The 25642-nt window shown below is 47.8% G+C and overlaps 1 protein-coding gene across 1 annotated transcript in view; it reads left to right on the top strand.

Annotated features, from left to right (window-relative positions):
• The window catches only part of TTC9 (tetratricopeptide repeat domain 9), a 37235-nt gene that overhangs the window by 6401 nt on the left and 5192 nt on the right, over positions 1-25642 (top strand). The window contains exon 2 of the mRNA XM_065404258.1: positions 22579-22761. Coding sequence (XP_065260330.1) covers positions 22579-22761 — 183 coding nt within the window. The remainder of the gene's footprint in view (positions 1-22578; positions 22762-25642) is intronic.

Raw genomic sequence — 25642 nt, 5'->3', positions numbered from 1 at the left:
GGCTTGTTGATGATGTAAGGCTGGATTCTGCCACCTGTATTCATCATGAGTAGTACGTTGCTCTGGAAGGAGTCCCACTGAAATAAAAAAAAACTAATCACCGAGGAAGTTACTGTTCATCATGAATAGGGGTGGCAGAATTTGGCTGTTGGATTGCAGTGAGCTAGTAGCTCAAACACCACTATCACTTCCTCAGTTTTCCTTGGAAGGAGTCTCTTCTGAATGGGGAGCAGACCCAACCCTGTTTAGATTATAACTGTGGTCTGTAGATCACCAATGTCCTAGCTGATGATCAAAGACGACTTGGCTAGTTGCCTGATGTTAACTCTTTTGGTCCACATGATGATAGAATCTGAGAACCTCTGATTTATAGGGTATGATATGATCACAGCCCAAGGTGTTATAGGTGCAGACAGGCAGGGAGTGGATGCTGCTTGGGTGAGTGTCGGATGTATTTAGATGATGGTCTCAAACACTGTAATATCGATCTTGGGAGAGGCAATGTTGTGAGCCATTACTGTAAAATACTTCTGCCATTTTGTTTGGGGTGGCGGGGAGATCCCTGTTCAGGCAGATGGAGTTACATATGCATGAAAAGAATGGGATGAAAGTTCCTCCAAATCTGGATGGAGGTAAGCTGCTCTCTGGCCCCTTGCTAACTTTCTAATAGAGTACCTGTCACTGATAGCTTAGGAAAGGAAAGACACCTGTGCATAGTAGAGTGTGTGTATTCCTTGGCTCCCAAAAATGCATTTGAAAATGGAGATTCTTTTACAAGCCGAAGTGACACCCCCATCCCAAGTTGTTTTTATATTTGAGAGAAGCCTATTAATGCTGATGTGCCACCTATTCACTGTACAGCAGCCCAACTGCCTGTGATGTGCTGCATTTGTTCTGCATGCACAGGACATCCTGTCCGACTCCCCTCTGGAGGAGTTAACCCAGCTAGCTGGTGACTGAGGAATGGGCAGGCAGATTTAGTGGTAAGGCAGCAGCATGAAACTTTCAAAATAAAGTCAAGCAGGGGATGGCAAGAATCAGAAGGTCCAACCAAAACCACTGGGCAGTGATCAACTTTTCTGCTCAAGATTTGTTGATTGCTCACCTGCTTTGAGATGTGCATTGATATATTTAATGAAAGGGATTCACAATAGCTTTTCCTGCCAGTGTCACCATATCCTCCTCTGAAATTCGGTTCAGGAATTTCCTCCAGCAATTGTCCCCCAGTGAGTCACAACAAATACTCTTGCACGTCCTCGTATCCTAATAAATAGCCTATGTAGGGTGGGGCCAGGGGTTGGAATCACACCAGACTGGACTGTGTTAAGATTCTACACCCAAGTCCAATAAGCTCTGCACTTAAAATGCAGCCTTAATGAGGGAGAATGATAGGAGGAGAGGAAGAGCAAAGGATGCGTGAGATGAGGTATAATTAAAAAGGTGAGGTCAAATTTTGCCACCCTACCAGTTTCTTCTTTTATGTGCAACTGAATAATAATGTGGAAAGGAGGCAGCAGCAGCAATAACCAACGATAAAAAAAAAAGTTACAATTGTTTTAAACCGCACACTGTGTTCTTGTTTATTTTAAATGTGGACGCTAAGGTTTTGATAGTGCTGGAATCCATAAAGCAAGGTCCTTCTGCAAAGTAGCTGAGCTGTCCCTGAAATAACATTGAGCACTTCCCATCTTCAGAGCACTTAACATTCATGAACTAATCATTCCTCATAAGCCCTCTGTGAGGCAGGAAGTATTATCCCCATTGTAGAGATGAGAAACTAAGGCACAGGGAGGTTCAGTGACTTACACAGCAAGGCAGTGACTGAAGTGCATTTAGAACTCAGGAAATCCTGACTCCTAGCCTTGTGCTTAGATCACACCTCTGAGTGCCAAACTTCTCCTGACTGTCCTGATACAATGTGCTCCAAATATAATAAAGCCTCCCTCTACGAATAGCCTCTTTGTTCACACGTGAGTTGATCCCACCCTAAAACATGCCAGCTGGTGCTAATAATGTATTGAATACATTGAACAGAGCTATCATACTCTAAACCAGGCGTCCCCAAACTTTTTGTGTTATACCCTTCCTCCCCCGTAATGTAATCTGTCCGTGTCCCCCTGGGGGTGGGACTGGGAACTGGGCCAGGAGCCAAAGTCAGGGCCCCAGCTGGGGGTGGGGAAGGAGCCGGAGCCAGAGTGTAGCTGGGGGCAGAGCGGGGCTGGGTGGTGCTCCCTTCCTGCCCCCTTTGGGGGCTGGTCCATGTCTCCCTGAATGTTCCTCTGCACTCCCCATGCTTTGGGGACCACTGTTCTAAACAGTGGCATGGAGTTTAGAAAACAAGAAATCTAATAAAGGGAGGAACTTTATAATAAAGCAAGCCTATTGTGACGGATTGGGTCACAGAACCCCCTTTGGGACTGTCACTTTGTGTGCTGAGACTACCTCTGAGCCCATTTTCTCTGCCAGCTTGGGACTTCAGTACCCTATCTTGTTGAGCCAGACACGCTAGCCTGCTGCATACACAGACCCAGGCATGAACCACGTCCCCCAAAAGCTGCAGCCTTAACTGAAAATGGCTTAAGAAGTGCTCCTGTCTCTAGCACTCAGACACCCAGCACCCAATGGGATTCAAACCCCAAATAAATCCGTTTTACTCTGTATAAAGCTTATACAGGGTAAACTCATAAATTGTCCGCCCTCTATAACACTCATAGAGAGATATGCACAGCTGTTTGCTCCCTCAGGTATTGATTACTTACTCTGGGTTAATTAATAAGCAAAAGGTGATTTTAGTAAGTATAAAAAGTAGGATTTAAGTGGTTCCAAGTAATAATAGACAGAGCAAAGTAAGTTGCCAAGCAAAATAAAACAAAAACATGCAAGTCTAAGCCTAATACATTAAGAAACTGATTACATATAAATCTCACCCTCAGAGATGTTCCAATAAGCTTCTTTCACAGACTAGACTTCTTCCTAGTCTGGGCCCAACCCTTTCCCCGATGCAGTCCTTGTTAGTTCTAGCTCAGGTGGTAGCTAGGGGATTTCTCATGACTGCAGCCCCCTTTGTTCTGTTCTACCCCCTTTTATAGCTTTGGCACAAGGCGGGAATCTTTTGTCTCTCTGGGTCCCCACCCCTCCTTCTAAAGGGAAAAGCACCAGGTGTAAGATGGATTCCAGTACCAGGTGACATGGTCACATGTCCTGGGAGACCCCAAGCCTTCATTCTTCCTGGCCTGACTCACAGGAAGGCTTGCAAATAAACAGAGCCAACTACAGTCAATTGTCCTGGTTAATGGGAGCCATCAAGATTCCAAACCACCATTAATTGCCCACACTTTGCATAATTTCAATAGGACCTCAGAGTCAGTGCCATAACAAGGGCGAGGTGAGTGAGGCACTTGCCTCGGGCACACAAAGCCGGGAGGGGGAGGGGGCACAGAAAGTGGTGGAGGGAAAAAAAAAAAAAAAAAAAAAAAAGGAGCAGAGAGTCCCTGTCTCTCCCCTGCAGCAACTGCTGCCGCAGGGTCCTAGCACCCCCCAACTCAACTGCCAGGGCAGACTGACTCTGAGCCTGCCCTTCCCCCTCAGACCCTTTCATTTTCCAATGGGATCCTCCAGCAGCACAGCCCTCCCCACCCGCAATCACTGCTCCTGCCCCATGCTGGGCAAGGAGGCAGCCCCATCCCTCACCCCCAGTGAGGCTACAGTCAGGGGCAACAGCATGGGAGGAGGCGCACGCAGCACCGCCGGCACCCACCACGGGGGAGGCGAGGGTGATTCCTGGACCTGAGAGGGTCCCTAGGAGCACATGCAGTGACAGTGGTGGGGGTGAGTGTGCTGCTGGGGGGGGGGGGGGAGCAGGAAAGGGGGACTTCTCCCCCAGAGCTTGCTGCTGCCAGCAGGGAAAGGGCTGGGGGGTGTCCTCTCTGGCCCCTGTCCCAGAGCAGCCTGCCTGCACCCCAAACTCATCCCCAGCTCTGCCTCACCCCAGAGCCCACACCCCCAGTCAGAGCTTTCACCCCCCCACTGCACCCTCTGCCCGAGCCCTGAGCCCCTCCAGCACCCCAAACACCTTATCCCCAGTCCCAGCCAGAGCCCTCATCCCCCCCCCACATCCTGACCCTCTGGGGTGCTGCAGGGGCTCAAGGCTCGGGCAGAGGGTCAGGGTGGCGGAGGGGATGGGGGCTCTGGCTGGGACTGGGGATGAGATGTTTGGGGTGCGGGAGGGGCTCAGGGCTTGGGCAAACACCTCATCCCCAGTCCCAGCCAGAGCCCTCACCCCCCCACACCCCAACCCTCTGCCCCAGCCCTGAGCCCCTCCCACACTCCAAACTTCCCATTCCCAGCCCCAGACAGAGCCCTCACCCCTACTCTCGCCCTGTGCCCCCCCACACTCCAAACCCCTCATTTGCAGCCACAACTCACAGCCCTCACCCCTGTACCCCTTCCCTCTGCACCCCTCCTATCCCCAAACTCCCTCCCAGAACCTGCACCCCTTCCCTCCGCACCCCTTCCCATCCCCAAACTCCCTCCCAGAGCCTGCACCCCAATCCCCTGTCCCAGCCTAGGGCCTGCACCCCAGACCTCCTCCCTCACCCAAACTCCCTCCCAGAGCCTTGGGCGGGTGGGGGGATGGAGTTTGGGTGGGGCGTGTTCTGGGCACCACCAAAATTTCTATAAACCTGCCACCCCTGATCCTGCCCTGCAAACCTGAACTCCCAGCATTCTCAAGACACATGCTGATCCCTAGTGGCCACTGCTGATATCCAGCACCTCCCTCCTCTCTTAACCTGTGAGTCCCTCTCTGAATTGGAACTGGACTGGAACCAAAGACCATCTTGGAAGCAACATTACCACCCCAAGCAGTCAAAAAATAGGAGTTAGATCCCCCCAAAATCACAGGCTCTAAAGTCGCCGCTTCATTCATTCTTCGGCAACAGGTCCTTCCCTCCGAGAGGGACTGAGGGACCCGCTGCCGAATTGCCACCGAAGAGCCGGCCCTGGGGGAGGGCGCAATTTTATATTCTTGCCTTGGGCACAAAAATACCTAGTTACGGCTCTGCTAAGAGTTATATTTCTAGTTTCAGATACAAGAATGATCATCCTATTTGTATGAATGTAACACACTCGGTAGATTATAAGCTTTGTAATGATACCTTTCAAGAGACCTTTTACATGAAACATATTCCAGTTACATTATATTCACACTCATTAGCATATTTTCATAAAATCATATGGAGTGCAACATCACACCTATAACATGAAGACCATCTATACCAAAAGTTTACCTGGCTAGTCATTTTCTTCGTTCTCTTTGGTGATATTTCATAACTTCACAGGTGAAGAACAATCACAGAGATGGAAGACACCTACCTATGCATTTGGTTTCAACTCACTTAGGTGACTATTCCAGAGTCTTACATCCTCTCACCACATCACCCTGCTGTAAAGAGCTTGCAGGACTAGAACCTGAGACCAGCAGGATTTCGGATCACTGACATCTCCGCATTGCCACCAGAAGCTCAGGCAAGGTTTCTGCTGGTGGACCATGTGAAGCTAGAAGTACTGCCTACTGGGGCTTGAGTGTCAGCTTCCCCCTGCAGTCCACTGACTGGCCTATGCTGGTATATAAACCATGAAGCCATCACAGAGAGCTGTCTGAGCAAAGATGCAGACTGCCTGCTTCCTTCCACTCCAGACCATGCTTTGCTCTGAACCCCAGATTCCAACTCTGGACCCTGGCTCGACCCCAGCTTTGCTACTTGGCTCCTGTCTGCAGCTCGGCACCCAACCCTGACTTCCTTGCATCCTGACCTGGCTTAACCCCAACTCCACTACTCATCTCATGACCACAACTTGGTAACTGACTCATGCACATAAGCCACCCATGGCCCGGCCCAGACAGTTATTTTCAGACCCTCTTCAGCCTCTTCCCCTCCCCCCACATTCAACCCTCATAGAAGATGGAAGGGGCAGACCGCCCACTGACCAGCAGTTTCCCTGAGGCTGTGGGACCTGCAGGACCGAGTCATCCATCTGTAAGCGGAGAACCTCACGCTACAGACCCAAGCCTGCAGTTTGTAACCAAAGCATAGACCCTGTGCAGACAGTCACAGGCCCAGGGACGCAGCTCACTGCCGAAGCTCAGACCCTATATGAGCAGCTAGCATGCTCACAGAGAGAAGCAGCTATACTACATGCCTGAGTAGACCACCTATTGCCTGAACAGGGCTACTGTGGTGCCACGGCCCAAATGGGTTGACAGGGACCATCAGGAACACTGGGGGTTCCTGAACCAATACAGGCTGCTCTTCCTGCTCCACCCCTGAACGTGCCCCACACACCAGAGAAAGATGGGGCTAGTAGTCAGCCTTCTGGTGACTGGTGAATCACGTGACTGGTCTTCCCCAGGTTGGAGCAGAACAGCCCAATGCTCTTCAACTAGGACATCTTCCTGCCAGCCTTCCCAACCATCTTTATGACACAGCATCATGTCTGCTCCGCAGAGGCTGCCCTCCGGAAGCTGCGTGAGATGCAAGGGCCGGCCATCTCCTACACCACTCACTTCCAGTGCTTTGCAGATGATGTTGAACGGCATAAGGCAGCCTAACTACACCAGTTCCGGTGGGGACTCAGTGAGGACGCAAAAGATGCGTTAGTCCACACTGAAAATGCCACCTGCCTAGAGGCCTTTATTGATCTCACCCTGTGCATCAACTCTTGGCTGCAAGAGCCGGAGAAGGAAAGAAGGGTTAGCCAGATGCCCCCACGTCCGCCCGCTATGTCAATGCCTGTAGAACCGAGTCCTGAATCCATCCATGATGCATGACCCCGGAGAAGAAAGAATGTCAGTGGCACATTCTGTGGGATGCCAGGATATGTCCTCGCCTCCTGTCCAGCTCGAAAGAGCTTGGGAAACAGACCAGCCCAGGCTCTTGCCCTAGCGGCACTTCGGCAGCGGGTCCTTCACTCGCTCCGGTTGCCCAGGGTGCAGCCTGGGCAACACCAGGGTGCTAGGTTCTGGAACCATTCCCTAACCCTTGATGGAACCTGTTCTGGTAACCATGGGGTCTCCCCGCATTTCCAGGTGGTGCAGTGATTACAGGTCTTGAGGGAGGCAAGGCAGATTCCTCTGCAACTGTCAATGATAGACAACGGGGCAGCTGCCAACTTTATAGACACTAAGGCAGCCCAAACCCTCCAGATCCCTTTCCGGCCAAAACCCACACCAGATCTGGTGGAGACGATTGATGAGTCACTCCTGTCACCAGGACCAGTGACCCAAGAGACTGTCCCCTTGTCTGCCACAGTGGTAGGACACCAGGAAATAATAAGTTTTGATGTGATCCGCTCTCTATTCTTCCCAGTAATTCTTGGCATTACTCATGTATCTCCCAGCAGCAGAGCAGCATTAGCGTCCCCTGCGAATTTTGCTGGAAAGCTTGCCTTCAACAAATTGACCAACACCTCCCACACCAGGTGACCTGCACTCTGGTCCCCGGATTGGTTAAGACCCTCAAAAGCGAAACCCTGGACAGCGGGGGGCTAACCAGAACGGGGGAGGATCTAGACTAGAACCCCAGCCTCCCTGACAAATACTGAGACTACATGGATATATTTGAAAGGAAAAACAGAGATTCACTATCCCCACATAGGGACTATGACTGTCCAATAGACCTACAACCAGGGGCAAAGGTGCCCCGTGAACAGTTATACACCATATCTGAACCAGAGCTGGAGCCCTATGCACGTAAATCCAGGAAAACCTCATAGTGTTTCATTCAGAGTCCTCACTGTGCAAAAAAAGGATGGGTCACTACACCTCTGCATAGACTATCGCACACTGAGCCAGGTGTCTATTCATAACCGGTACCCTCTGCCCCTCATCCTGGAATTGTTGGACCACCTGAGGACTGCCAAGATCTTCACTAAACTAGATTTTCGGGGGTTACACAATCTAGTGTGCATAAGGCCTTGGGATGAATGGAAGATCACTTTTTGTGCCCAATATGGGCACTTTGAATATCTAGTAATACCGTTTGGCTTAACCAGTGCTCCCACAACGTTCCATCATTTCTTAAATGGTGTGTTTAGGGACATCCTGAATCAATTCCTGATTATCTGCCTTGATGATATACTGGTGTTTTCTGAGCGCCCTGAGCAGCACTACCATTCATGTCTGGTCCACCCTGGAGAGGCTGTGGATGCATATAACCGTATGCCAAACTAGAGAAGTGCACCTTGGACCAGGCCACTGCCAAATTTTTAGGTTACGTTATTTCCCCAGACAAAAGGCATTCAGATGGAGTCACAGAAGGTTGAGGTCATCTACAGCTGGACAGCACCCTGGACCCTCAGAGAACTTCAGTGCTTCCTGAGCTTTGTGAATTTTTATAGCTGATTCATCACCAACTTCTCTGAACAAATAACCCTCGGATAAGTCTCTGGAAACTGAGTTTAGGTGAGAAGTCTGCTTAGGCAAAGATCGTAACTTGTTGAAAATAAGTTTTAGTCTTAGAAGCAAATTTTTACTTGTTTGTTTGTAACCCTTTTTATCTTTTATTAATTCTATGTCCCTTTTTAAAATAAACTTGTTTTACTTTTTATCTAAACCAATTCAGAGCTGTGATTGAAAAAAAGAGTTTGTCAGACCCCCAGTAAATTAATGAACTTTGATGTGGTTGTCTCTTTAAAGGAACAACAAACTTCATAACTTCTCTGAGTGTTCCAGGAGAGGACTGGAGACTGCAGGGAGACAGTTTTGCGAAAATTTGGGATGTGGGGGGAGGGTTGGGGTTGGGTCATTCTGCAACCAGTAACTGGGTAATGGAAGCAAAAGTGTGACTTGCATGCCGTCTATGCTGACGGTTGTTGCAAGGCTGTGAGTCACAGCAGCATAGCCTTGCAGGCACACAGAGAGGCAGGGCAGACGGTGACAACTCCTCACTGGTCTGGTTTGAACCCTAATGCATCATACCTGATTTGACCGCAACTCTGCTACTCATCTCATGACTGCAACTTGTTAACTGATCCAAGCACACAGGCCACCCACGGCCCAGCCCTGACACTTGCTCTTTGAATTCCTCCACTGGCTCTCTTTCACAAGTTCAAGCTTTTTCTCACCTTGAAGACCTTTCACAGCTCTGTTCCTTCTTGCTTCTCTTTCATCATACTGTCCCCTATTCCTCCACTCTGCCAACAATGGTAGCCGCATCTGCCCCTTTGTCAGATTCTCACAGCACTGTCTCTGTGTCGTGCTCCTCCACAGTGCCCTTCCACACACAATGCTCCCTCAAACTGATCCATAATACAAACCACCTTCTCTTTCATTACGTCTCTCCTCTGCTGTGATTGCCGACAGGAAATCAGTCAATTTACATGTATTTCCTCTGTTTATAATTTTTAAAAAGCAAATGTCTATACAAATTGTACATGTCTGATGACATCCCTCACCTCTTGTATGTCACTTGTCTTCATAGATTGTAAATTCTTGAGGTTAGGGACTCATGTTTTAGTATGTAATTGTACAGCATGCAGCACAATGGGGCCCTGAAGACTATTGTGGCATCTAGGATTAAATAATCATCCTGATTAACTTCCTATAATAGTATCCCAAAGCTATTCACTACTGTGCACCATCCCTGTGGCAATAACTGCAACTGGTTATGTGCTGCTAGATGGAGATCTGTTATATAGCAGCACCTGTGGACCTGGGGATCTAGGGAGCTAGTTGTTGACCTTGTGCTGGCTCCTCCTCACTGTTTCCACCTGTTTGCTCTGCTTTGCAGTGAAGATCATGGATGCCCGTTAGGAAGTTCTCACCCCTGCCTCGCACAGCCCCAGCTTTTCCTTTTTTCCCATCATTAAAAGTGTAGTCAAAATCCTGTCTTTGTGACTGCTCAGTCTGTTGCCATGGAGGTCATTGTGACATCACAGATTCAGCATTCTATGACTTACTTCCCTGCAGGCACAGATGAAGAAGCAGGAATCTTTTGTGTAAAACAAAACGTCTTTGAAAATCAGCAAACGTGCTTATGTTTCCCTTTGCCAGGCATATTAGGGTTGGATGTGTTACAACTCTGCCCCGCTAAGGCTGATGCTTTATTAACCGCTGCTCACAAATCCCCTCCCCCTTCCCTGTGCCATCCGATTGCATAATACCAGCATGCATTTGCCCACAGTCAGTTGGTAGCAGGCTTTCACTTGGAAAGTTCTGCACCACTGACAACAGCAACCACTCTTGCCTCTGAACTGCAGGCTGCAGAAATCCACTATTCATATCCATTGATCTAGTTCCCTAAAACCTATCGAGAGAAGCAGTTGGGTCAGCAATCAAAGAACCATCCTTCACTATTCTATTCTATATAGGTTTTTATAAATGCTTATCACCTTAGTATCTGAGCACCTTCCAGTAGTGCATTAAGCATCATGACTATCACATGTTGTTTGTTCTTGCCTCCTCTCCCCAGAGGGAGAAATGTGTGCAGTGATGTCTTGTGGTAGGGTGTGTCTTTATATTTTAAATATACCTGTTGCTATGTGTTTATATTAGAGAAGGCAGTGCCAAAGTAATGCACCTTGCACTTACAGCGGAAAGTGGTGAGGTTTGTGGTGGTCCTTTGTTCCTGGTGGAATTCATTCCACAGTCTCAGACCACCGCTGGAGAAAGTTCTGTCTCCTGCATAGATGAGCTTTACTCTTATTGTTGAGAGTTCCATTGTACCAGAGGAACAGAATCGTCAATCGCAGCCTTTATGGAGCTTCAGACAATCTTTTGGATCGCCTTGGCTAGTCCACAGAGCACTTTGAAGATAAGGAGCGAGACCTTGAACTTGATTTGAAATTCTATGGGAAGCCAGTGTAGGGAGCAGGGGACAAGTTTGATATGTTTGCAGTAGCCTGTGTTGCTCAGGTGTGCTGCAGTGTTCTGAACTAGTTGGAGTTTCCTAAGTGCTGAAGGTTTCATACCTAAGTGTATCTCATTGCCATAGTCCAGCTGAGAGGTGACAAAGGCATGAATAATTGAAGCCAGGTCTTTGTCCACCAGGATAGGATGGAGTCTTCTAGCCAAGCAGAGCTGGTAGAAAGCGTTACTCGCAGATACTGCTATGCGAGAGCTTAGCATCAGTGCGAAATCAGAGTGCTGCTAGACTATGGACTGAATTGACCTATTGTGGGTGTGTATCTTCAACCAATGAAAACTGCACGTGGTTGCAAGCTCTTCAAAATACTTTCCTGTATCCACCAGTATCACCGCTGTCTTGCTAAGATTCAGCTTCAGCTAGCTGTTCATCTATTAGCTGATATCACCCATGCACTGGGCCAACTTGGTGGTGGTGGTGGTGTGCTCCTGTGCAGTGAAGGATAGGTAGAGCTGTGTGTCATCTGCATATTGTTGGCACTTGAGTCCATGTCGTCTGACCATTTCACTAGTGCTTACATGTCAGTGTGAAAAGGACTGGAGAGAGAACTGATCGTTGCAGGACTCCACAAGTGAGTGGTCTAGTGGTGGAGATGCCTTTTCCCATCACTGCTTTTTGGGTGTGTCCCTCCAGGAAGGACTCAAACCATTTTCATGCATTACCCTGGATCTCTGCCACTTCTCTTGGGTGAGATAGCAGAATTTGATAGTCAACAGCATTGAATGCTGCAGAGAGATCCCAGAGGATGAGAATGAAGGAGTGTCCTCTCTGTGTCCATTGACAGGAGGAGATCATCCATCAGTGACACTAAGGAGGTTTCAGTTCCATGTCCTGGCCTGAACCCAGACTGAGCTGGGTTTAGACTGTTAGCTTCAGTTAGAAGGGCTTGTGGCCTTTTGCTAGCTTCTCTGTGAGCTTGCTCGGGCATGGGAAGTTTGATACTGGGCACTGTGTAGCTAGGACTGAAGTATGGGTTCGTCAGTATTGGTCAGACTATTGCATGTTTGAAGGAGGAAGGGAAGATTCCTTCATGCAGTGAGGCATGGCTCTTTCCGTCAGGAGTGGCACCAGTTGGTCATGACTCTCATTCACAAGCTAGGAAGTAGTCAGCATGTTTCCCTCAGAGTTTAACTCTTGACAGTTTGGAGTGCATTGCATCTCTGAGGGATTGACTGAGCCATCAGCTCTCAGTCCTGCTTTACTATTCCACCTTGGCCATCTCTGTGTGATCTAAGCCGACAGATAACTCCCTGTTTGCATGAAATCAAGTTAAGTGTCTGCCTTGCCATGTTCCCCTTGCTCCTTAAAGGAAGGGCTTCGATCCTACACAATGTAACCTAATCAGGCAGTGGAGGGAGTTCTCCACCCATTTGCTGCAGTCCTGAGACTCTGTGTAGCCTGTTGTGGCTGTGACTTCACACCTGCCCACTGGTTCACTCAAGGTCTTTGCCAATCTGAAATAGTCAGCTGTTGGGTTCAGGCAGCAGGCTATTCACCCATTTACTGCCTCCCAGCAAAGCTGGGCAGGAGGGACAGAATAGCTGCAGCCTTGCCTTGGATCCATCCCCCATATTTACTGACCAGAGTTGCTGAGCTGGAGTGGTATAGACCCCCTGGTCTGAGAAGCAAGTGAGAAGCAGGAAAGACTTCTGTGACACGGAGGTTTATCCCAGAGTCACAATGCTTCCTGGGGCTACTCCTGCACTGATCCCCCCCCCCCTTGTTTTGGGCTGTGCCCAAAGTCACAATCTAGCCCACAATTTTCAATTCTCTGAGATAAAGTGTGCCCAATGCAGTGATTTCTGCCGTAGTCCACAAACAGCCTGAAGCAACAGCTCTGTGAGGTGAACTGCTCCATGCATCTCAATGGGATGTTAAGACCTACGGCTCTAGGAGCCCTGCCAACACCACTCCAGCAGAAGATTGTGTATGTGGCTGCAGGAGAAGAGTGCACTGAGCCCTGCCTATCCACCAAGCAGTACATCCTGGGGAAGCTTCTCTTCCTGCTACCCTGGTCTCTCTAGGGGGATAACCATTCCAGCTGCTTATGAGGGGGGCACCCCACTGCTGCTCCTGCAGGGAGGAAGGGGGTCCATGCTACTGCCCCTGCCTCTAAGGGGAGACAGCCCCCCCTCCGCCACTACAGGGTTGGGTCTGCAGGAGTGAAGCCATGGAGGGGAGTGGGCCTGTGTTATGGTGTGCCCAGGGTCTTGCATTGCCTTGACCTGGCCATAGCCCCGAAAAGACACTCTGACCACTCTTTTTTGGAACTTCAAAAAAAAAAAAAAAATTAAACCGGAACCCGCTCCATGTCCCAGGCCATGATTCTTGTGTCAAAGGGTGTAGCAGAGAGTTACACTTCAACTCCTACTTCAGACACTGATTTTTTTATTTTTTTTTAAACACAACTGTAATTCAAATCCCTGGCAACTATCCTCTTAAATTATTTGCAGTGATTAAGAGCTCAAGCCTTGGCAGTGTGTGCATGCTCCAAGAAAACAAGAGCAGCATAATATCCAAAGCCATGTAGGAATCACAGAGAAGAAACATCAGAATCCTTTTATGTATACATTACTACATTCCCATCCCTAACTGCTCTGGTATAACTGGAAGCAAGGAGGGAGCCATCCCAGTTCCTGTGGTTAATAGTTTAAAAAAAAAAAAAGGATTAAATTGTAGTAGTAAAAGGAAACACTTTAACAGAATGCATAATTTATCTTTGGAACTCATTGTCACAAGGTGTCATTGAGGGAAATAACCTAATAGGATTTAGAAAAGGATTAGACACTTACGACTAATAAGAACTTTCACAGTTACATTAGACAGGATCAGAATTGTACAATGGATATTAAACTTCTATGTTTCAGGGCCAAACTCTAACTTGCTTGGGATTATGTTGGATGCGCAAAGACTCAGGCTGAGGGCAGGTGTCCATGGCCAGGTGATTCCATAGTGGTTAATTATTGGGTTTCTTGTACCTTCCTTTGAACAACATAACTGGTCACTGTGAGAGACAGGATATTGTACTGGATGAATTGTTGGTCTGATCCAGTACAGCAGTTCCTAGCTTCTGCAGATAAACTTTCTACTTATGATAAAAACGTTACCAATATAACTGCATCTATGGTAGGGGCTTCAGCTGGTACAGGTATGTTGGTCAAGAATCACACCTCTTCACATCCCTGACCACCATAGCTGTGGTGACAGAAGTCTGCAGTGCAGACTTGGCCTTAATGTGGGAAGTCGGAGTACTAAAATGACCATTGGTACAGAATTTGAATGGCTCAGCGTTTAAATAAGAGGAGCACCTCTCCCTGTTTGTTCCCTGCTTAACACTGAGTTACATTTTAAACAGGGTGGAGTGTAGTTCAAGTCCTGGACCCTGGGTGAGAGCAAATAAATAAGCCGGCCAGAGTGACAGGCTTTACATTTTCTATCCTTCATATACACTGTACCTAAAGTGTGTTAGAATTTGAAGGTCCTGGAGTCAGGAGAGGATAGGCTCTAATGCTCTCTTGGGCAGAGCAGCAATCCATTGCTGTGCTGGCATCCATAGAGGGATGTCTGGGAGGTATGTCAATAATACAGAGGTAACTCTGTATCTGGTAGTAAAGGACAGGAGAGAAATTACAGCTGAACTGGAGGAGGGACTGGTTGCAGTCACAAAGGTACATTCCAGAAAAGTAACAGATTGTCAGGTGAAAGTGTTACTGCACTCCTAATCAGGACAAGGATGCTGAGTACACAATGCTCAAACCTGAGGATAGATGGTGAGAGCATTCCAGTTCCAATAGTAAATGCCATGACGAGGCATGGATGAGGGAGGTCTTGAAGATAACTTGCTCCCAATCTCTACAGAACCTTATAGATAATCATGAACACCTTCAGCTGTACCAGGAGGTGAACGAAAGCCAGGGCAGGCCATGGAGCCCAGGTGTTGTGTGCCCACGTTAGCTTACTTGGTTTATTAGGCAGGATAATGCACTAGCTTTTAGCCTCTGAGTGATCATCAAGGGCAGCTCCAAATTGAACCCATTGGCAGAAATCCAGTGTGGAGGCAATAATGGCATGGATGACTATGTCAATGACTTCATCCAAGGAGAAGGGTCATAGTCTTCAAGCCAGCTTTAGATTCTTTTCTCTCTACTGCTGTCACTTCCTCCAGATGTTTCTCTCTTCCTACCAACATCCCCTCTATCTGGTCTTGAGCATGTTTAAGCTGGCCATCGTTCATTCAGGACCCCACTTTGGCCATATAGCTATTCCAGCTATGCAGCACCTTTCGTTGAAAAGGATCCCCAATAACTTTACACACAATATATGCTTGTAGAAGCTATTTGCCCAATAGATAGGTGTCCAGGACCTTGCTACCAAGGATCTGGTTTGCTGGCCCCACTAAACTAGAAATTCAGAGAACTTTGGCCTCTGCAGCAAGCCTCTTGTTGTACTCTAAGCACCAGCCCTATGGCCATACTATCTGCCTAAAACTCCTTCCTGGTCTCCAGAGTCATGGTACATCTAATGAATTTGCTGATCCCTCTTCAGATATTATCTGCTATTGCCCTACAGAAATGACACAAGAGACTGGAGCCCCATGGTTGGCTTTGGTAAAACTAATGGGAAAAAGAAGCATTTGAATGGCACTGACAGGAGGATAAAGCAACAGGGAAGGAGGATGTGACATGGAACTGGGGCTCTGGGGAGAGAAAGATTCAATATGGATGGAAAAAGCTTGACAGAGAAACAATAACAAAGGGACTCTGGCATAGATTCAAAAGGCAAAACACAGGCAGCTGGGCTAGATGAGTATTGACTTTAAAAGATAAAGCTAGGTCAGGGATTACTGGGATAATTGTAAGTGGAGTCAGAAAGAAGGAAACCTCCAGAGGATTTAACCTGCCAGAACAACAATAGCAACCATGACCAAAAGAGAGACAGACAGACTGGCTGCAAGGGAGAGAAATGTTTATGGAAGCAACATGACCTACTGGTTATTGCAGGGAACTAGGCTCTGCTCTTGGTTCTGCTATTGACTCACTGTCTGACTATCACTTAGAACACAGAGCTCCTGAATCCCCTTTCCATGAGATTCAAAGGGGCTTGAATTAGAGGATCTTGTTTGGGGCCTCTTTCTACTGTCACCTTTTTATTTTGTTGGAATGAGGATTTATTGTTGCACATTTAGAGAGGGATTTTGCCACAAAGTCTGACTCATCTGCCTGTCATCATTTGACCATTCCTTTGGCTGTGTCCTAGTGGAAATTCTGTGAGGCTACTTTGGTTGGCCTCTGTTGGTTTCATGTGGAGGGCCAGTAACTATAGGAAGCTGTAGCCCAATATACTCATAGCTGTGCTCCAAAACTTACCAAGCCAACTGGAAGCCATGAGAACCAGTTGAAAACTTAGGTTGTAATTCCATTAGGGTTATCTTTGTAATACAATTTTAGTCTTGTTCTAAAGGAAAACTGCAACTTCATATAACTGAGATTCTAGTCACTTCAGCTAATGAAAAAGAAGCATCAATCACCACAAAAACATCTTACTACCTAAAAAGATAACTTTTAAAAAAGAATAATTAGCATTCAAACAGGCCACTGCCCCTTTGTAAGTCTGATGAAACTTTGAGACACAGAAGATCCAGTACAGCATTTGAATGCAGGGGAAAGGCAAGAAACTTTCATAGCTGTTGTAAGTTAAGTGTTTACACATTCAAATGATGAGCTCCGTTTCCTGTATCTCAAACTATATCCTGATGCAGGACTTCCTGCTAGGAATTAGCTGTAAAATGGTGGCTATCAGGGAGACATAAGCACCATTCATAATTGTGGTGATTGGAAGAGGGTGACGTTTCTGAAGAGATTTTGGAAACTTATTTTTACAAATAGGTGAACCTTACCAATAAGGATTGCTCACCTGTGCCAGCCAGACTCTTACAGACAGCAGCACAATGACCCTTTGCATCACATGGCAGGAATATCCAGGACTCAGGGGCAGCAGAGAAACAGCCCATCCTAGAAGGTTAGGTAAGAGAGTCTGTCCAGGAAGGTTTAGCTGAGAGGAACAGTCAGAATCTGGGAGTGGAGAACTAGACTGAAAGGAAAGGGATGGAGGCTTGGAAGAAGAGGCTACCTGGGACCCTCAGTGTTGGTATATCCACACCTCATTTAGCATTAATCAGCCCCTGCAGAGACGGTGCCAGCATGTCATACAATCTGGATTTTAATTTCATACACCGTCTCCTGCATGTAATAACAAGCAGGCATATTTACACAGCCTTGGTAGGTGTAGAGGAGGAGTAAATGAGAGCTGCTTCTTATTAGAAAGTTGTACTGTCACTTTAATTTTCCCTGCTCATCCTATTAAGGCAGTCCAGGAACTAGTCATCAGCTAATCAGATTATTGCTAGACTTTATCAAGATGGGTATAATTAGCATCTTATTGGTGCGGAGCCAGAAAATCCCCTTTGTTTGCAGGCTTGGGATATGGAGGGGGAAGGGGAATATTTCATGGGAGAGAGTTGGTCTGGAAACTCTTCAGATCCTAATGATTCGCTCAGATCTGGAGTGTTAAAGCATGTGGCATTTCTCTAACAAAGAATACATCTAATCTTCACTCTTTGGAGGTATGTATGTTGGGAACTCTGGCTAACATCTTTGAAAAGTGCAGCCCACTTGTGTGTAGGGGAAGAGAAGGATCTGATACAGCCTCTGTTCTGCCCCCACATTATAAAGCTTTCTCAAGTTCCTTTTCATCCCTTATGGCTCTTTTTCCCCCTGCCAGTTTGGAATCTTGTCATAGAATTTAGCAGAGGCTCTAAAGCCTCATCTCCCTTCCTGGGCTCCTCATCCAATCTCAATGCCCCTCTCCCAGGCTCTGTGGCCTAGTTTCTTTGCCCAGCCAGTCCCAGTTCTCTACCTGCACCCCAGCTGCTCCTCAGATTTGTTTCCCCTCCCCTCTCACATCCTTCACTTTATCCCCCCGTCTCCCCCAGCACCTCATCCAGTCTTGGTCCATCCCCCTAAATACCTACTGGCTCCCACTCCCCCCACAACCTATTTCTCTTCCCAGCTCCTAGTCCTAGTCTCCTTGCTCACCCAGTCACAGGCTATTTGTCCACCATAACTTCCAGTCCCAGTTTTCCTCTGCCCCCTACCAGCCTCTGTTCCAGTTTCTGCTCTCCATCTCCCTCACCCCAAGTTCCTTGTCCCAATTTACTCCCCACCATGAGCCAGCTCTTGTCCCATCTCCATTCGACTCAGGCAACTTCCTAATCCATAAAGCCTGAGTCCAGGAAGGTGTCACTGAGAGCACAAGAGACAGTCTCCCTGCTCTCAGTTCTGGTGCCTGGACCCTGACCCAGATCCGGACCCAGCATGAGCAATAGTCCAGAGCAGCAATTGCAGGGAAAGTCCTGCTTAACCTCAGGCTGCAGCATGGACAGAATTTTCAAGGAATGTAGCAACTAAAATCTAAGAAGTTTCTACTCAGTGTGTATGAAGCATGTATTTTTCCTGGGCTTGTTCTCTGAAATAGATGACCCATTGGGGGGGGAGGGAAATCAGCCTGAGGCGAACACCCATTATGGAAAAATTCAGCTGAAACTGTTAAAGTTTGGCAAAGTTATAAGCACCTGAAAACAAAAATTTTATAATGGGAAGGGCCTGGCAACATTAATAATAGGTGGTGTTACCAGCCCTGCCTATAATGGACTGCCCTGAAACCACAGATCCAAACACCCCTGAAATGTCTGAAATATAAATTTGTGACTCAAGACATTCTCTCTGGCAAAGCATTTTTTAATCCTATAGGGAGAGCAGCGAGTGGAATCTGAGGAACATGCCAGGCGCACTGGTCCAGAAGGATGGGGATATACTAATCTGGTTTCCATAGTAATTTGGCTCACTCCTTTTACTGTTTCATAAAAGTGGATAGATCTTAGACCTGGTGTGCAGTGCGATTTTAGACATTGGTATAAATTGTGTCTATACTAGGGGTTTGCTCTGGTGCAGCTACACCAGTGGCAAAAATCCCAGCATAGTCCAGACCTTAAACATCTTTACCAAAACCCAAATACCCTTATTTTAGATTTCATTATAAACCCCTAACTCAGCCCAGATTTACTCAAAAATTCACAAAATTTTGGGTTAAGCTGGGCTGTTTTGGTAAACTGGCTGGTTCCCCAAGGCTGCTGGGGAGATTTCTGTTGAAAAACAGGTGAAACATGGCAGTTTCAGATGTGCTTTGCTTTGAATTTTGGGGTTCCTCAAAATGAAACTCCAGGGCCTAAGCTACACTAGCCATTTTTCCTTTAAACTTCCTACCATTGCCAAGAGGGGCCAACAATGGTGCAAGCTGTAGATTTGGGGCAGCTCTGCTAGCATTTTAACCACTGTGGTGTTTAGTTCTACTCTGTGCAGAATTAGACAAATGAACCAAAGTGGCCACGTTCCACACATCTCTACTTAGACAGTAACATTCAGTTGCAAAGTTAGGTGGGCAGAGACCTCCCTCAGAGCTTTTGCTAGCAAGAATACCTTGCCCTCCTGTAGCACATTTCACTTGATGATCTCAAAGCACTTTATAGACCACAGGTGCTGACTTTTCATTGTGCCAGGGGTGCTCAACCCCTGGCTCTGCCCCAGGTCCTGCCCCACTCCACCCCTTCCCTCAATGCCACACCCCCACCCTGCTCCACCCCTGCCCCACCTCATTCCCTCCCCCGAGCGCACCGCATCCTCACTCCTTCCGCCCTCCCCAGCCTCCTGCATGCCACGAAACAGCGCGGGGAGGGAGGGGGAGGCGCTGATCGGTGGGGCTGCTGGTGGGTGTTCAGCAGCCACCATTTTTTCCCCGTGAGTGCTTCAGCCCCAGAGCACCCACAGAGTCAGCGCCTATAGACAATAATGTAGAAGCTCAACCACCTTGTGAGCCATAGGTGCTGGAACTAGGGGTGCTGGGGGTGCTGCCACACCCCCTGGCTTAAAGTGGTTGTCATTATAAACAGGGTTTACAGTTTGCTTCAATGGCTCTCAGCACCCCCACTATAAAAATAGTTCCAGCACCTCTGCTGTGAGGTGTGTAATTTTATAGATGCGTAAAACAGAAGCAAAGAGGTTATGTTTCCCAAGTTCACATAGTCACTAGCAGAGCTGAGAATAAAACTCAGCCAGACTAGGCTAACCATTAAACAACACTGCTACTGGAAAAGATTCCCTACATGCCAAGTTGGAAAGAAAAGTGCTTCTTCAAGAATGGTACATTCTTCCAAGCATTTAAGATGTATTGTAAAGGTTGTTGTGTAGGGCAGCACCAGTTTGATATCAAGGGAGAGGAAGGAAGGTCTGTATAAACCACAGTCTCATTTAGTCGTCTCGAGAACAGCCTGTACCTGAAAAGGCCTCACTGGAGACCTATTCCATAGAGAGCCAGGGTGATGAAATGTTTGATACCGTAAACAAACACTGCCAGCCACAGATATACAAGTCTATTTAGGAATAACAACTTTTTTAAAACAATCCTTCTCTGACTGACTTGGGAAGAAAGTTTTAAAAAGATCTATTTTTAACAGCTTCAAGATTTACATTATAAAGTAATCATATCCACAGTCATCTCTAATCTCTTATACTATGGAGAAAGGAGATGGTTCTCAATGAAGCAAAGTGAGTATAAGAATACATGCTGCTAAATATTTGTAAGGGACCTCCCTTGAGAGATATAGTTTAAAAAGTGACAGTCAGAATGGCCCCTTCTCACTCACCATAGCTATTTCCTGCAGACTTTCCAGTCAAATCTGCTCACTTTGCTGAGACAAACTAGTGTCCAGTATGTTAGCCCCACAGAACCAACTCCACTATGTCTTGTGCATCAGCAAAAACAGCAGCAGCAGCTAAATTATGTTTGCAGAATCTTTATTGCTAATGACACAAGAAGGAGCCCAGCTAGGTTTTCAGAACATGGGTTGAGTTTGTGGAACTGCCAGTTTAAAAAAAGTCATCAATAGACCAAGTTTGACTATGAAATATTTGAGGTAATCTGAGTAAATCTGTCATTTTTACAGACACTTCTATTACTATAACTGGAGAGATCAAGGAGCGAAAGAACCAGGGAAACTAAACTCCCCTTCCACTCACTCCAAGAGCTGATCTCTCCAGAACAGGATAGGGCATGTTGGATGGGCAGCATGTGGGAAGCTACTCCCAGTGCTGTACCTGTTCAGTGGATAGAGGACTCCAGTCTCCAAGGCTGTCAAGCCAGCACTAAATTCACACAACCATTTTTATAAGAAGCTTTAAAAAAATAAAGAAAAACAAGGCACATTCATTTCAAGCTCCATTAGAAACACAGCAAGAAAATCAATGTTGAACAAATAGGAAAAGACAAAACTGGATCAGGAAATACCTTTGCGCAATAATTTTACTACTCAAATAGTCGGTGAGTAGGTGCTTTGAAATACACTATGTTCTTCTCTACTGACAGCAACTATCTGTGAGGAACACATGATTAGGGAGTTTCTGCTTAGAGCCATGAGGCCCTTTCATCCTCCTGTGCTGGCAGCACTGGAAATGGTTGGAGTGGGGAAAGGAAGAGCGTTGAAGCTTCTTCCACTAGAGGGGGTGAGCTCAACACAGCTAGGGTGCGGAGGGGCAACTCTAGAGCCCCATCTCGGGTTGAACAGGAGGTGGGGCAGTCTCCTCCAGCTGAGCAGCCAGTCTTCATTGTCTGTGCCCGGTGCCTGCCAACAGGGCACACAGCAATGCAAGCCTCCAGTTTAGGGGAAGTGGTGTTGATGGCTAGAGTAAGAGACTGTTCCTGGTTCCTGTTCCCAGCTCTCTACTGATTCACCCTGATCTGGGCATGTCCTGTATCATCTCTGTGCCTCATTTTGCCCATAGGTTAAGATGGGTATTAAACATTCCAATGCCTGGTAGGAGTTTATATTTAATAATATGAGGCTTAATTATCTAACGGGCCAGATCATACAATCCTTGTTTATGGATTCAGTAAGCAATCAGTGGGACTTTTGGCATAAGGAAAGGCTGCAGATCAGCTCCACTGTTTGGGCTTTCAGATCTTCAGTTGAAAGGTGCCCCCACAGGGATCAGTTCAAAGATTTCCGTGCCATTAGCTTTACTGCCTGACTTCTAATCCACTGGATAAGAAGCAGTTAAAGGTCACTGTCAAACATCATATTTATAAAATAGAGTTCTTACTTGTATGTTTGATAACCTTGGATTATTAAAACTATAAAAAAATTTAACCTAGTTTATTTTTCTACTTTTATGAGGCGGGGTGATCAATTGTTGTACTTTATTTTGCTTGGACACTGTGTTCCTTTTTGTTTTAGTCACCTTCACTTCTTGTTTCTCAGACACTAGCACAGAGCTATTGGACTTGGAGTTCCAACTCTGTAGGGAGAGGGGTTTAAATCCCTGCTCCCCTTGCAAAAACAACCTATCCTCACTGAAATTGCAAAAATAAAACCTTTATATTCAGTTTGAGAAGCTGGATTTGATGTTTAAACTATTTGACTGCGTACCTTTTGGAGCCATACCCCTAGCTCAACCTTTATCTTCGTCCCACTGACTGTGGGGAGGTGAAGGAATAAGAGTCTAACAGTCCCTGTTCATTTCTCTCTCCCTGTTCTCATGTCCTGCAGCATGTCTGCTCCAGGCTGAGCTGGTGAATTATGAGCGAGTCAAGGAGTATTGCCTCAAAGTGCTTAAGAAGGAAGGAGAGAACTTCAAGGCACTGTATCGATCGGGCGTAGCATTCTACCACCTTGGTGACTTCAACAAGGCACTGGACTATTTGAAAGAAGCAAGGTCCCGACAGCCGACAGGTACTAGTAGCCACAAGATTTTCACACTCACAGCCTTTGCTCTTCCTTTCATTGAGCCAAATCCATCTCTGGTTTAGCTGCATCGATTTTACCAGGGATGAACATGGCCTACTGTGTCTAGTTATATTTCCTTTCAAGAATTTATTGGTAGCACAGCAGCTTTGCAGTGACATTGCCTGAAGGTATTAGCTTTGGACCACTGCTGAGGCTGCAGCAGAGCCTGGAAGATGGTGGTATTGCAGGGATGCTACCATTGTAAAGGAGGTTTCCAACCTTTTCTTCTTCCAAAAAAAAAAAAAAAAAAGAGACATCTCCACATGCTTATCTCCCCACTGCCTCCCCTCCCCCAGTTCCAGGGATTCCTGCATCTCTGAAAATGACCATCAGGAGGACACACCTGCATCTTCTCCATAGGAAAATTAGGAGGCCATTTGCCATTGCTAACATCCACACTTTCCATCATCTCAGTGGAGGCAGGTCTCTGTGCCCCACTAAACAGGCACCCTCATCTCCCCCAATCACCAGTCCACACTCTTTAACTTTTACCATGGAATCAGTTAGGTCCCTGTTTAGGAACCCACCACCTATTTGCCCAGTAACAACAAAAACGTTTTTATTTTCTGCCAGCATGATGGTTGCATAATTAAACTGGCCTGTAAGATTTCTTGGCCCTTGTAGTAATGTACTCCAAACAAAAGTAACGGGCTCTTGAGCACATGCCCAGGACTGTTCGCTTTAGTAACACAGGGCAGCTTTGTCTTTCTGGCTCTATTATTCATGACTTACTGGTGCCAGCTTTGACTGCCCTTTGACATAGATATTTGAAGAGTTTGTCATGTCTCTACATAGGCATGGAGATTAAACCCACCAAAGTGTTTTTTTTTTTTTAAACAGTTGTGCGAAAATAAGGGAAAAGTTATAAGGATCGAAGGCAGGGCCGGCTTTAGGCCGATTCCCCTAAGAGGGCCCCACGCCCAAGCCCCAAGAGCCGGTGCGCTGTACCAGGGTGGCCCGGTTTCCCCAGGGGGCAATTTAAAGGGCCTGGGGCTCCCAGCAGGGGCTGGAGCCCCAGGCCCTTTAAATTGCCACCAGAGCCCCACTGCTGGAGCCCTGGGGTAGGGCTGCGGGGCTCTGGGGGCTATTTAAAAAGTCCAGGGCTCCCATTACTTCTACCGCCCCGGCCCTTTAAATAGCCGCTGGAGCCCCGCCACTTCCCCAGGGCTCCCGCGCCTATTTAAAGGACCAGGGCGTAGAAGCCGGCGGAGCCCCGGGCCCTTTAAATAGCCCCCACAGCCCTGTGCTGCTGCTGCTACCCCGATGGGGAAGGGAGGAGGAGGGGGCACTTACCGTATAGGGTGGGCTGTACCCCCTGCCCCTGTACTCCCTGCCCACAGCCAGCCCCTGCTGCACCCCTGCCCGCACCAGCCCCACACCCCCTGCCCGCACCAGCCCCTGCCTGCAGCCAGCACCGCACCCCCTGTCCTGCCCGCAGCCAGCCCCTGCCCTGCACCCCCTGCCCGCAGCCAGCCCCTGCCCTGCACCCCCTGCCCGCAGCTAGCCCCTGCCCGCAGCCAGCCCCTGCCCTGTCTCCAGCCAACCCCTGCCGCACCCCCCTGCGGTCCTGCCCAAAGCCAGCCAGCCCCACACACCCCCTGCCCTGCCCGCACCAGCCCCGCACCCCCTGCCCTGTCTCCAGCCAACCCCTGCCGCACCCCCCTGTGGCCCTGCCTGAAGCCAGCCAGCCCACCCCATATACCCCGGGCTCCAGCCAGCCCTGCACCCCTTGCCCTGCCTGCAGCCAGCCCCTACCTCCAGTCAGCCCCATGTCCAGTGGTGCCCTGCAGTTCCCAGGGCAGTAACCCTGCACACCTGCTTCAATGAGGGGGGCAGGGAGCAGCTGGGACCCACACATGTGCACACCCTAGGGTGACCAGACAGCAAGGGTGTGAAAAATCGGGACGGGGGTGGGAGGTAATAGGATCCTATATAAGAAAAAGACCCAAAAATCGGGACTGTCCCTATAAACTCGGGACATCTGATCACGCTAGCACACCCCCAGGGAGTAGCAGGGACCCACACATGTGAAACGGAGCTCATTTCTAGTTCAGGCCCATCTTTTTAAAAAAAGAACTTTAGGTAGGGTTAACATACATCCGTATTTTCCCGGACATGTCAGGCTTTTTGGTTCTTAAATCTCCGTCCGGGAAAATGTGGACATATGGTAACCCTATTGGTACAAAAAATACATACGGTGGCACATCCCTTAAATCAGAACTTTTTATAGGGAACCGGTTGCTAAGAAATGAAAGGCTTTTTTTTATGTTTTTTTTTTTTTTAGTCATCCCTACCGGGGCCCCGCCGAAAATGTTCGAATTCCTTCCTGATCGAAGGAAAACATAATAGAAATGGAAATAGATGCCATACACAAACATAAGCCAAGAGTGATTTCTCCAGCTTGAGTGTGGAAAGGGAGTTGGTCTGGGCCCCGAGGCCTGGTAGTATGCTGCAGCTAGTGCTCCCTGAGTAGAAGGGGGAGCAGGGAGGCTGGCTAACACAGCTGCCAATGCTTGATGCCCCAGAGGAGTTGTGTCCAGCTGGAGTGAGGACATGGTCACTGCAGGAAAAGGCAAGCATGAGTGTACACTTGTAAAAATGAATAGGTGTAGTGAGTGCTGGAATCTTCCATGAGGCATTCTGCTTCCATCTGCCATGTATGGACAGAATGCCTCAAGCCTTTGGCCAGTACAGCTGTGCATGTTCCCCTTGCTCAGTTAATGTGCTTAAAGGCAGAGTTTAGCCCATCTAGTGTACAGTTTTCACCTCCTGCTTTCAGTTCCAGCCAGAGCCAGGAAATGCAGGGACTCATCAAAAAAAAAAAAAA

Source organism: Emys orbicularis, chromosome 4 (genome assembly GCF_028017835.1).
Source record: "Emys orbicularis isolate rEmyOrb1 chromosome 4, rEmyOrb1.hap1, whole genome shotgun sequence".
Taxonomy (NCBI): domain Eukaryota; kingdom Metazoa; phylum Chordata; order Testudines; family Emydidae; genus Emys; species Emys orbicularis.
This window is presented reverse-complemented; position numbering and strand designations above follow the sequence as displayed.